Source organism: Balaenoptera musculus, chromosome 19 (genome assembly GCF_009873245.2).
Source record: "Balaenoptera musculus isolate JJ_BM4_2016_0621 chromosome 19, mBalMus1.pri.v3, whole genome shotgun sequence".
Classification (NCBI taxonomy): domain Eukaryota; kingdom Metazoa; phylum Chordata; class Mammalia; order Artiodactyla; family Balaenopteridae; genus Balaenoptera; species Balaenoptera musculus.
This window is the reverse complement of record NC_045803.1, coordinates 26,627,871-26,641,147: the sequence shown is the minus strand read 5'-3', so window position 1 is coordinate 26,641,147 and position 13,277 is coordinate 26,627,871. Positions and strand designations below refer to the sequence as shown.

The following is a 13,277-nucleotide window of genomic DNA, read 5'->3' as shown; positions in this document are numbered from 1 at the left end:
ACTAGTCAGAAGCAACCTCTCCACCTTATCCAGTTTATCCAACCAGACCATAATTTCTTCGAAGGCAGAGAATGTTTTACTGTCTTTACTTCCCACAAAAAGCCTAGCGCAGTGGCTTGCATACAGCAGATTATCCAACCAAAAAACCGTGTGGATCATTCTGGCCTGTTTGGAGATGAGTCACAAAATCAACAAGTAATAAAGAACCAAAAGCAGAGGACATGTTTACAAAATCTATATGTCATAAAGAATGGATGAACATATTGTGATAGATCCATACAATAAAAATGCTACTCGGCATTAAAAAGTAACAAACAACTATATTACACACAATATGGATGAATCTCCAAAACATCATGCTAAGAGAAAGAAGTCAGGCACAAAAGACTACCCAGCATATATAATTCCATTTAATCAAAATCCTAGAAAAGGCAAAAGTGGTTGCTCAGGGGAAGCGATGGGGTGAAGCAGCTGACTGTAACGGGCATGAGGGTACTTTCTGAGTGATGGAAATGCTCTATATCTTCTTCCTACATTTTGGTTGTTGTGGTCACACAACTGTATATATTTCCAAAAGTCACCTATCTGTACAATTTAAATGGGTGAATTTATTATATATAAATTATATCCTAATAAAAACTATTTATAAATCATAAAATTAGAATTAAAAATTACATGTATTTGTAATAGGACAGAACAAGGGCTCTTATAAATAAGACAAACATCTCCAAGAAAAAGGAACGAAACTGGGTCATTTGTAGAGATGTGGATGGACCTAGAGTCTGTCATACAGAGTGAAGTAAGCCAGAAAGAGAAAAACAAATATCGTATATTAACACATATATGTGGAATCTAGAAAAATGGTACAAACGCCCAATTTGTAGGGCAGGAATAGAGACATAGACATAGAGAATGGACATGTGGACAGAGGGGAAAAGGGGTGGATGGAATGAATTGGGAGATTAGGTTTGACATAAAAACACTACCACATGTAAAACAGATAGCTAGTGGGAACCTGCTGTATACCACAGGGAGCTCAGCTCGGTGCTCCGTGACAACCTAGATGGGTGGGATGTGGGGGGGGGGGGGGGGGGGGGGGGGGAGGTCCAAGAGGGAGAGGATATAGGTATACATATAGCTGATTCACTTCATTGTACAGCAGAAACTAACACAACATTGTAAAGCAATTATACTCCAATAAAAAAAAGATAGGCAAGGGAAATAAGAAATTGAAAAGAAAAATAAATAGCCAATTAATGTGAAGGCATGTGCAAATGAAATCAGTAAAATACTATTTTTTAACTATAAAATTGGCAAAAAAATGTTTTCTTTTGTATTGGTATTTGCTTTTATTTGTAACATGTAGCATTGGTGATGGTTTAGGGAAAATTCGGACTCCTGCACACTGCTAACATAAGGGTAAACTGATCCAATCTTTCCACAGGAAAATTTGGCAAAAGCCTTAAAAGATATAAACATTCTCCAATCTAAAACTTTATCCTCAAGAAATAACCATGTGGGGGTTTCCCTGGTGGCGCAGTGGTTGAGAGTCTGCCTGCCAATGCAGGGGACACGGGTTCGAGCCCTAGTCTGGGAAGATCCCACATGCCGCGGAGCAACTGGGCCCGTGAGCCATAATTACTGAGCCTGCGTGTCTGGAGCCTGTGCTCCTCAACAAGAGAGGCCGCGATAGTGAGAGGCCCGTGCACCGCGATGAAGAGTGGCCCCCGCTTGCCACAACTAGAGAAAGCCCTCGCACAGAAACGAAGGCCCAACACAGCCATAAATAAATAAATTTTTTAAAAAAAAGCAAACCTTTAAAAAAAAAAGAAAAGAAATAACCATGTGGCAAGACAATTTATGGAGAAAGAATGGTCTTTAACAAATGGTGCTGGGACAACCTCATATCCACAGGCAAAAGAATGAACTTGGACCTCTACCTCACACCATATGCAAAAGTGAATTCAAAATGGGTCAAAGACCTAAATTTAAGAGCTAAAACTGTAAGACTCTTAAAAGGCAAAATAGGGGTCAATTTTTGTGATCTTGGCAATGGTTTCTTAGATATGACACCTAAAGCACAAGAAACAGAAAAAAAAATAATAGACAAATTGGAATTTATAAAATAGAACAAACAAACAAAACTTTGTGCCTCAAAGGACAATATCAAGATAATATAAAGACAATCCACAAAATGGGAGAAAATATCTGCAAATCATCTATCTGATAAGGGTCTACAATCCAGAATATATAAAGAACTCTTACCATTAACAATAAAAAGTCCACTAGAAAAAAATGGGCAAGCAACTTGAATAGACATTTCTCCAAAGAAGATATACACGCAGCCTACAAGCACATGAAAAGATGCTCAACATCCTTAGTCGTTAGGGAAATGCAATCAAAACCACAATGAGATACTACTTCACACTCCCTAGGATGGCTATAATCAAAAAGACAGATAATGAAAAGTATTGACAAGAACATGGATAAACTGGAAACCTCAGACATTGCTGGTGGGAATGAAAAATATTATAGCCACTTTATATGACCCAGCAATTCTACTCCAAGTTATTTACCCAAGAAAAGTGAAAACACATGTCCACAAAAAAAATCTGTACATGAATGTTCATTATTTATAATAGCCAAAAAGTGGAAACAACCCAAATGTCCATCAACTAATAAATGGATAAACAAAATGTGGTATATTCATACACTGGAATATTTAGGCATAAAAAGGAATGAAGTACTGATACATGCTACAACACGAATGAACTCTGAAAACATGCTAAGTGAAAGAAGCCCGACACAAAAGGCCACATATTATATGATTCCATTCTTATGAAATGTCCAGAATCATAAATCCACAGAGACAGAAAGTCTGTATGAGGCTTCCAGGATCTGAAGGGTAAGGGGATAGTGGAGTGATAATGGGTACAGGGTTTCTTTCTGTGGTGATGAAAACGTTCTGGAATTAGATAGCTGTGATGGTTGCACAATCTTGTAATGTTCTAAAACCATTGAATTGTACACTTTAAAAGGGTGAATCTGATAGCATATGAATTTTATCTCAGTAAAAATAAGTAGAAAAACAGAAGAAATAATCCTCACTGTGGCACAGGCTCAGCTAAAAACATGTCTTTTAAAAACAAAGATTGGAAACAAACTAAATGTTCAACTAGGGATTAGTGAAATAAATTAAGGTGCATTCAATCACTGGAATACCAAGTCCACACAGAGTAGGTACACAGAGTCATACTAAACGTAATGGGGTATTTTTAAATGCTGTAGAAATGTATTTCATATGCAAGATATTTGTCATATTAATACATTTTTTTAAGTCAAAAAAGTATGCCCACAATAGTCTGATACCCTTCTCCCAAAGTAGAAAATAATCTTAAGAAAAAAACCAGTTCTAAGTTCTGGCCTCCAGATTGTGAGAGAATAAATATCTATTATTCCAAAAATTTTTTCTTTAAATTGGAAAAAAATTTTAAGTATACCCATAGTGGAGTCCATATTGATAGACAGAAAAAAGGAAACATAGTAAGTATATTAAATATATTTAGGGCTTCCCTGGTGGCGCAGTGGTTGAGAATCTGCCTGCTAATGCAGGGGACACGGGTTCGAGCCCTGGTCTGGGAAGATCCCACATGCCGCGGAGCAACTAGGCCCGTGAGCCACAACTACTGAGCCTGCGCGTCTGGAGCCTGTGCTCCGCAACAAGAGAGGCCACGATAGTGAGAGGCCCGCGCACCGCGATGAAGAGTGGCCCCCGCTTGCCGCAGCTAGAGAAAGCCCTCGCACAGAAACGAAGACCCAACACAGCCAAATAAATAAATAAATAAATAAATAATAATTTAAAATATATATATATATATATATATATTTAATAATTATAAAATTATAAAAATATCTATACCAAATATGCTAACAATAGTTATGTCCTGGTAGTAGTATTATAGGGGCTATTTTTTCTTCCTTTGGTTTAGCTGTATTTTCTAATTTTTTGACAATTAGCACTTATTAGTAGTATATAAAACATATGTTGATTTTAAAAACAAGTATTCTGGGACTTCCCTGGTGGCGCAGTGGTTAAGAATCCTCCTGCCAATGCAGGGGACACGGGTTCAATCCCTGGTCGGGGAAGATCCCACATGCCGCAGAGCAACTGAGCCCACGTACCACAACTACTGAGCCCACGTGCTGCAACTAGTGAAGCCCGTGCACCTAGAGCCCAAGCTCCGCAACAAGAGAAGCCACCGCAATGAGAAGCCCTCGCACCGCAACGAAGAGTAGCCCCCGCTCCCTGCAACTAGAGAAAGCCCGCGCGCAGCAACAAAGACCCAACACGGGCCAAAAACAAGTATTCTAAGGAACAGTGGTATTAACACCTCAAACAAAGAAAACCAAGGGTGAATAACTAAATTTAAGAATAAAGACATCAGGCTTCCCTGGCGGCGCAGTGGTTGAGAATCTGCCTGCCAATGCAGGGGACACGGGTTCGAGCCCTGGTCTGGGAAGATCCCACATGCCGCGGAGCAACTAGGCCCGTGAGCCACAACTACTGAGCCTGCGCGTCTGGAGCCTGTGCTCCGCAACAAGAGAGGCCGCGATACTGAGAGGCCCGCGCACTGCGATGAAGAGTGGCCCCCGCTTGCCACAACTAGAGAAAGCCCTCGCATAGAAACGAGGACCCAACACAGCCAAAAATAAATAAATAAATATTTAAAATAAATAAATAAATAAATAAGCATCTTGTTATTAAAAAAAAAAAGAATAAAGACATCAAATTTAAAACCTCATCACAGACCTAACACTTTATTAAATCCAAATTACTAGAAGACAACTTTTAAAACTCCACAACCACAATCCTAATGCATCCTTACTCTTGCTTTGGCAGAAATTTACAATACAATAAATTTACAATTTATAATACAAACTTGACAGTGCTAAAAGTTATGCTATTTGGACAAAATCAAAACAGTGACTTCAAGGGGCTGGTAAGGGAAATATAAGAGACCAGGTCCTAATTCTCAGCCCAGAAAATGGTTCCAATGAAACATGGTTTATTCTAGCATAGATATGAAGATAATATATTTATTCTACACAGTCTGAAGGCACTGTTCAGATGTAAAAATACCGTAAAAAAAAAAAAAACCTTACTACCACCACCAACAAAAAAAATCACCACTAGGGACTTCCCTGGTGGCGCAGTAGTTAAGAATCCACCTGCCAATGCAGGGGACATGGGTTCGAGCCCTGATCCAGGAAGATCCCACACGCCACAGAGCAGCTAAGCCCGTGCGCCACAACTACTGAGCTCGCGCACCACAACTACTGAAGCCCTCGCGCCTAGAGCCCATGTCATGCAACAAAGAGAAGCCACTGCAGTGAGAAGACTGCGCACTGCAACAGAGTAGCCCCTCTCGCCGCTAGAGAAAGCCCGCGTGCAGCAACAAAGACCAACACAGCCAAAAAATAAATTAATTAAAAAAAAAAAATCACCCCTAACCACAGGGTTACTCCCCAAAATATAGCCAAGCCAACAGAAAATAAAGTTTATTCATAACATATGAAAGGAAGGACTCTAAATTTTGAAATCAACTCTGCAGTTATCCTTTTATATGTTTTTAGAAAATGAAAATTAAGCTCTACTTCATACTAGTTTCTAAGAAAAAGCAACACGTAAGGAAACACTGTAAAGTAATTCAACGATAAAAGAGTTAAAGTGATATTGCTAAGCATAAACTCAAAGCAAATCGAAAAGTAGGCCCTTTTAAGTCAATTTTATTAGAGATTTTTAATTGCAGACGTTCTCAATACTGTCAAGAAGTTTTAAATAAAAATTAAAGTTAAAATTAGGTGGAGTTATTTATGAGAAGGTTAATATGATAAAAGCATAATAAACTATTGCTATTCATATGAGAACAGCTAAAATAAAAAACAGTAATAATACCAAATGCTGGCGAGGATGCAGAGAGAAACCAGATCTCACATACGTTGCTGGTAGGAATTGTAATGTGATACAGCGACTCTAGAAGAGAGTTTAGCAGTTTCATGTGCTTACCAAATGACTCAGCATTTTTGGGCATTTATTCCCCCCAAAGTGAAAACTTACATTCACATAAAAATGTGTACTACATGAATGCTTACAGCAGCCTTATTTGCAATAGCCAAAAACCATATAAACTCTTCCGGAATGTCCTTCACCAGGTAAACTGTTAAACAAACTGTGGTACACCCAAATTTTGGAACACTACTCAGCATTAAAATGGAAGGAACTATTAAACATGCAACAATTTGGAAAGAACTCAAAGGAATTATGGTAAATGGAAAAAAGTCAAAGTAAAGTACTATATGATTCCATTTATATAACATTTTCGAAATGAAAAAATTATAAACATGGAGAGCAGATCAGTGGTTGTTCGAGGTTAGAGATGAGGGGGTGTGTGGCATGAAAATAAAGGGACGGCATGAGGGATCTTTGAGGTGATGGTATAGTTCTGCATCTTAAAGACGGTTGGGGTGGTGGTTACACAAACCTACACATGTAAAATTGCACAGAACTAAACTATACCATCACCTCAAATGAGTGCACATAAGACTGGTGAAATCTGAATAAGGCTATGGATTATAACAATGTTGATTGCCTGGTTTTGATATTAAACTATAGTTATGTAAGATGTTACCACGGCACGAAACTAGGTGAAGGGAACATGGGATCTTTCTGTACTATTTTTTGCAACTTTCTGTGAATCTATATTTCAAAATAAAAAGTTTTAAAAAATCAGATGGGCTATGCATGAGAAGGTTAATACAAGAAATACAAAAGGTTTAACAGAGCATATGGAACATGGTAAAAGGCTCCATGAGCACTTTTATTTTATAGAGCACTTTTAATAAAGCAACTAAGTTGAAAACACAGGTTTCTGTATACTATTCAAACTATTTCAGCAGAAAGCATGACTTGAGCTAGAATTCCAGAGTTCAGTTACCAGATACTACATGAAATCTCTTATGTACACGGCAAGATTTTTTTCCATACTCTGAAACCGTTCAAGTGATTAAGGAGCCAGTGCACAACAAAACCAGCTCCACATTCAGCTTTTTCCCAAAATCTTTAACTCAAATTTCCACATAACCCAAAGCCCTTAGTATAAAAAAAGTCTCTAATATCATCAAGTAACTTATAAGATGGAAATAAATTAACACCTGCTGTTTGGGTTCAAATTAATGAAAAGCCTAGTTCAAGGGCATCCTCAACTTCGATAAATATTCTCTTAGAAAAAAATAATTTCCTGTCATGTTAAAATGGTAAAAATGAATTTAAAGTCTTTTTGGTGTTCTGTAGCAGCTGAGTCCCTAACAAATATTCAGAGGGTTAGGAAGAACACTCTACTGGCCATCCTCTGAATCCCTGAAGTAGGCTGAGCTGTCCAGCCAGCTCTGTAGGAAAGAGTCAAAATAGGAGTCTCAGACCAGCTGCTGGGAACTGGACCCTAATTCTTCAAATGAGCATCCTCTTTGGCCTCCAGCCCCTTCAAGACTACTCCATACCTATGTGTGTATAAATGATTAATACATACAGTCTCCAGTGCAAGTGGGTGTGATCCTGAAATAGTTTCCTCCACTAAATTTTACTCTAAAGGACAAAAAGAAAGCTGAGTAAAATCATACAACATCTTGCTTTTCTACTTTCCATAGAAAAGTGGCTTAAATTTTTCTCAGGTATAAGAATACCTAATTGCAACTGTCTGACCAGTCCAATACCAGCAAGGGAGCCCTTGAAATTTTCTCCCCATGGACCCTTCTGGACTCCTAACACTAGGATTTACTGGTAGCGGTTTCATGGAAGAAGTTGGGATGTAAGGCCATCTACTACACCAGGACCAGAACTGCTGTACCCCACACTCTCTCCTCCTCCCTACCTTAGACTTTCCTAGTATCCCTTTCCCATGGTTCCTTTCCAGAAAAAAACTAAACCTTCTGTGTGACCCCACGGTAGATTCCAAAAAGCTCTAGTCATTGTTTCTTTCTGCCTTTCGGCACCTAAAAACTTAATGGGTGTCGAAGAAAATTCCACATGCTAAAATGCCAATGATTCTCTGCCTGCCAATGCAGGGGACACGGGTTTGAGCCCTGGTCTGGGAAGATCCCACATGCCGCGGAGCAACTAGGCCCGTGAGCCACAACTACTGAGCCTGTGCATCTGGAGCCTGTGCTCCACAATAAGAGAGGCCGCGATAGTGAGAGGCCCGCGCACCGCGATGAAGAGTGGCCCCCGCTTGCCACAACTAGAGAAAGCCCTCGCACAGAAACGAAGACCCAACACAGCCAAAAATAAATAAATAAATAAATATATATATATATATTTTTAAAACTTAATGGGTGTCGAAGAAAATTCCACACGCTAAAATGCCAATGCTTCTGACGGTGTGACAGTGTTCATTGTCACAGATTTTAGACAGAAGATGAGTTGTGGCATGGAAGCAGCTTAGTTGAACACAGTATACTAGATTTGAAATTCTCAAATATGAATTACGTTGTTAGTGTAGAATCTACATTGCAGAAAACCTAATGTCTTCTTGAAAGCACATTTAAGCACCCAAATGCAGTAAAATTCAATAACCTGAAGGTCCTAGTTCACTGAAGAATTACTGTGGGCTACATTTGCAAATGCACAGAAATTATACTTAGAGCAAACCCTTGGAATAAGGCCTCTAAATTCTTTCATGTTAATCTGCCTGATCGCTTTGGAGCCCAGCACTAACACCAATCCCACTGATCATATTGTGTAGAAACAGTCAGAAAGAGGCCATAAGACCAGTGCCGAAGAATAGCGTCAACATCTCGGACTTACTGTGATACAGTGTACAACACACATAAGAAAGGACACTGCCCCACTGCAGTAAAGATGACTGTATCTCAGCCCCAAAATTTCATCTCCCTGCTAGACAGTTCTATCTAAACATCACCATACCTTTTGCTCCAAACCAACAGTCATAACCCTTATTTTCAACAATAACACTAACATTACCCTAGTCACTCAAATTCAAAGCTGTTATTAAATCCATGAAGGGAGTCAGAATCTTTTCCATTCTTACCCTGTGGTACCTCTCACATTCACTCCTTCCCATTCCCATACCCATCATCCCAGTTCAAGAAATTATTCCTTAAACCCAAGTTTCCCACCAGGGACTTCTTGATGTCCCACCGTCAAATTCATACTCTAAAACGTTGTTTTGAACAAGTCATCCAAGCCTTGAAAAAATATCTACAGATTTGGCAGTGCCGTCAACACAAGCCTATCCTCATGAGCTTGGACAAGCACCAAGCACCTTCCACAAGAAGTTTCTGGACACCTGGGCTCAGGACCAAGGACTCTGAATCTCCAAAAGTTTCCCATGTTTGCTACCTTTTGGCATCTCCTCTTTCTCCATTTTGATCAACAATTAAATCTCTGAAAAGAAAAGGGCTTAAAGCTCATTTTCATGGACAACCAGGAGGAGCACCATAGCCAGCACTGAAAGGGAATGAATTCCAAGAAACAGAATAAGTGAAAGCAACTTTATAAAGAAAAAAAGAAAAGCAAACATACTCCCTGGATCTGGGGTACACAGAGAAGGCTGAGATGGTAAGCCCAGGTGAGTTTTAATTTTGAAAGAGGACTATGGAGACTTCAGGATGAAATCCAAACATCTTACTCTACATTTAAGAAATTTCCATCTTACCTCAATTTAAAAAAGAAAGAAAGAAAGAAATTTCATCTTAACTAGTGATCTAGTGGGTAAGAGAAAACATATACATAAAAGGAAAATTAAACATAAGCAAGCTATACCAAGAGCATGAAACAAGTACTACAAGATTTCAGAGGAAGAACCAAAAAAATCATGAACCTGGGCAACAAAGTCAGGATTTTGAACTGGATCTTGGAGTGTTCAGGGAAAAAGTCAACCAGTCTGGCCAAAACAAAGAACACAGAGAGATCAAACATGTGAGACAGAGTGTGTATACAGCTGTCCCACAGTTCCAGACCACTGTTCATGTGCTTTTTCTTCCTCTCCCTATCTGGACAGTCATGTCAGTTCAGAGGCCAGGGACCACCACGATTTGTTAATCTGTTAGCTAAATGTCAGTCATCCCAAGAACTCGGAATAGTTTTACTGTATTTAATCTCAGAATAGCGTTAACATTGAGGTGCACTCTGAATTCAGATTTTTTAAAATACCTGTATTAAAAAAAGCAAAACTTTTGTAAAAATCAAGAAATAGGGATCCATAAATCACAACAAGAATTTTTAAGCACCCAGACACTTTTACAAAAACACTCTTAGGAACCGCTTAATAAAATTTTAAAAATTTAACTGCTGACATCCTCTAAAGAAGGAGGCAAAAGAATGGAAAGTCTGATGAAGTGATAAGCAGTTTTAAGACAGGTTTATAATCAGTTTTTAAACAGTAATCCCTCTGGGAAATGGAAATTCCTCTCCTTAATCCCTTTGAGGACAATATAATATTTGAATCAGGAACAAGAACATCTTGCTTCTACCTAAGTTCAAATGTGAGCCTTTTACAGTATCCTCAACATTAAATAGCAAGTAAAAGAGAGGAGAATTTCTAATCTATCAAAAAGAGAGGCAGCCAGCATTTTGGATTTATAATGTATCATTGCTACATACATATGCAGAAGCTTCAGTAAAATGAAATTAGGGAACTTCAAGATTTTAGCTGACAGTGATTACTTAACTGGAGCTTATTCCTGTGAAATGAAACTACCAGAATCCCTCAATATCAATTTGCTTGTCACTAAACCACAGGTTTATGCTTCATCTTGGAAATGCTAACAGGATGGAACCATGAGCCTTTTATTAAAACGAGATGACCATGGAGAGCGCCCTTGAAGCTTAGCAACAGAGGACTAAACCCAAAAAGGGTCCCCTCTGGAAAGTGAGGACAGGCTTATATGTACCCCAATGCCAGTCCTAAAATGCTTGACTGCATTTTCCATAAAAGGTGGGAGTTGTAATAGTAGCATACAGCAGACACCAGCCCACTAGAAGCAGATGGAACCCACCAACTCATTTTACCCAGACCTTCAAAAAGGTACACAGAACTCTCTCTGCTTGCCAAAGCAGGGCAGATCTGAATGGATGAATCTAAGAAAAGGTTTCACAAGGGACTACTAGTGGTAATTTCATTTGCCTACTGTAGCCCACAATGTAAAATAGGATCTGAAAAATGAAAAGCAATTTTAAAGCTCATTCTCCATACTCAAGCTAAACACACACACACACACACACACACACACACACACACACACACACACACGGCCCAAAAGCTTTATTTTACAAAAATTTTTTAAAAAGACTCTATAATCTATTCCAGCTCAGGGGCTCTTCCAGAAGGGAAATCTAGCTGGAAACAGTCCCTGTTTATGTACATAATTCACTAGGGGTCAGGTAAGATTCCATTTTGTAACAGCTGAACTTTAAACAGAAAATCATTAGTGGTGCAACATTCATTCATTAGCATAAAGTTACCCCCTAGAATGAAAAGCACTGGCTGTCTCTGCCAGGATGACAACTTTACAGGGAGAAACTGGGGCCAAGGACCATGAACTCCTAGAAAGTTCTATCCGACTGAGAAGAAGAGCTCACCATCTCCATCAGCCTAAACTTAACTGTCACCCCATTCCTCACTCCCCACAGAGCAAAGCATCGCTAATATAGGAAAGTTTTAAAAATAAAAAATAAAGAGATGGGCCAAAGGGTCAATAGCAGGCAAAGCCTTTCAGGGCTGACACGATTCCTGTTTGGGATTGGGGGAGGGGGAGGAGCTTTCTGGATGTTTCTATTCTTGGCAAGGAAAGCACCTCCAAGTCCTGTACCATCAAAAGGCACTAACACAGGAACGTTCTCAGGGAATGAATGATTTGCCTGTGGTAAGCGACTTCATTTTGGGGTGTGATGATGGGGAGCAAGGTGGGGAGGGCTAGAGGGCTGGAGAGGGAATAGAGGGAAGGTGTGTTTGACTAGGGAGGATGGGAGGAAAGAGTGGATGGATAACGGGTGGTCCAGGGAAGGTAAGGAGGATGTGGATGACTAAGGGAGGTGAGGAGAGGGTGTGGATGGCTGAGGGGATGTCCAGAAAAGGCGTGGAGCTGAGGGGGAGGGGGGAAGGCTGTGGACCGCTAACGAAGGTTGGGAGAAGGTATGGATGGCGGAGGGATGGAGGGATAGCCATCAGCCCCCTGAGGACCAGTAACGAAGGCAAGCAGAGGGGGGTGGCCTCACCCAGGCTCCCCCCCCAATCCCCCTTCTGTGGGCGTGTGCCCGGCTGCGCGTGTGCAAGGGCCAGGCCGCCAGGCCGCAGGGCCACCACTCACCCCACGACTCCCTGGTTGTAGTTCCTCCGCTTCCACGGGGTCCCGCTGTACAAGCCCCCGCTGCCGTCGGCCCGGCCGCCCCCCGCGGCCCGCCCTCCGCTGGGCTGCAGCAGGCTGTAGTTGAGTCCGTAGGTGCTGGCCTTATTGTCGCGCTTCCTCTTGTTGCTGCTGCCCGAAGCTGGGTCGGCGGGTTCCGCGGCGGGGACGGCGGCCGAGGAGTGCGGGGACGAGGACGCCGAGGGGGCCGGGGACGCCGAGGGGCCCGCGGCAGCCCGGCGGGCCCAGGCCGCGGGCTGGTGGTGGTGGTTGTTGTTGTTGGTCGTCTCCAGGGGCAGGAAGTCCCGCTGCTCTGCCGGCAGCGCGTGGCCGCCCAGCAGGCGCTCCCCGGAACGGTACATGCCGGCCGGGGCCGGGGCCGGGGCCGCGCCGCCCGGGCTGCCGGTGCTACTGCCGCTCCCGCCGGTGGCCGTGCTGCTGCCGCCGCCGCCGCTCGCGCCGCCGCTGCTGTGACAGTGGTGGTTGAAGTAGAGGTTCCTCAGTCCCTGGGTCGTCTCCCAGATCTGCATCCACAGACTGTTGGACGGTCCGAGCTGCTCTGGCTGGAACCAGGCGATCCTCGGATCCATCAAACGGCGGCGGCCGCTGCCCCCGCCCCTCCTGGCTGCCCGCAGGGCCGCCGCCGCCGCCGCCGCGCCTCAGGCGCACGCCCGGCCTCGGCGGCTGCTGCTGTTGCTGCTGCTGCTGCTGCTGCTGCTGTTGCTGCTGCTGCTGCTGCTGCTCCCGGCCCGCCGCGGGCGGCGCGGTCGCGCTGTGAGCCCGGCCGGCGCCGGCGGCGTCGCTCCCGCCCTCGGGGGCTCCGCGGGCCCTCCCCCCCTCCCTCCGCCCCTCTGCCG

The 13,277-nt window shown here is 42.4% G+C and overlaps 1 protein-coding gene across 1 annotated transcript in view; it reads right to left on the bottom strand.

The window, feature by feature from the left end:
- The window catches only part of TENT4B (terminal nucleotidyltransferase 4B), a 63,571-nt gene extending 50,379 nt beyond the window's left edge, over nucleotides 1-13,192 (bottom strand). Inside the window, 1 exon segment of the mRNA XM_036833824.1 lies at nucleotides 12,385-13,192. Coding sequence (XP_036689719.1) covers nucleotides 12,385-13,010 — 626 coding nt within the window. The 5' untranslated portion in view covers nucleotides 13,011-13,192.
- Between the last annotated feature and the right edge of the window lie 85 nt (nucleotides 13,193-13,277).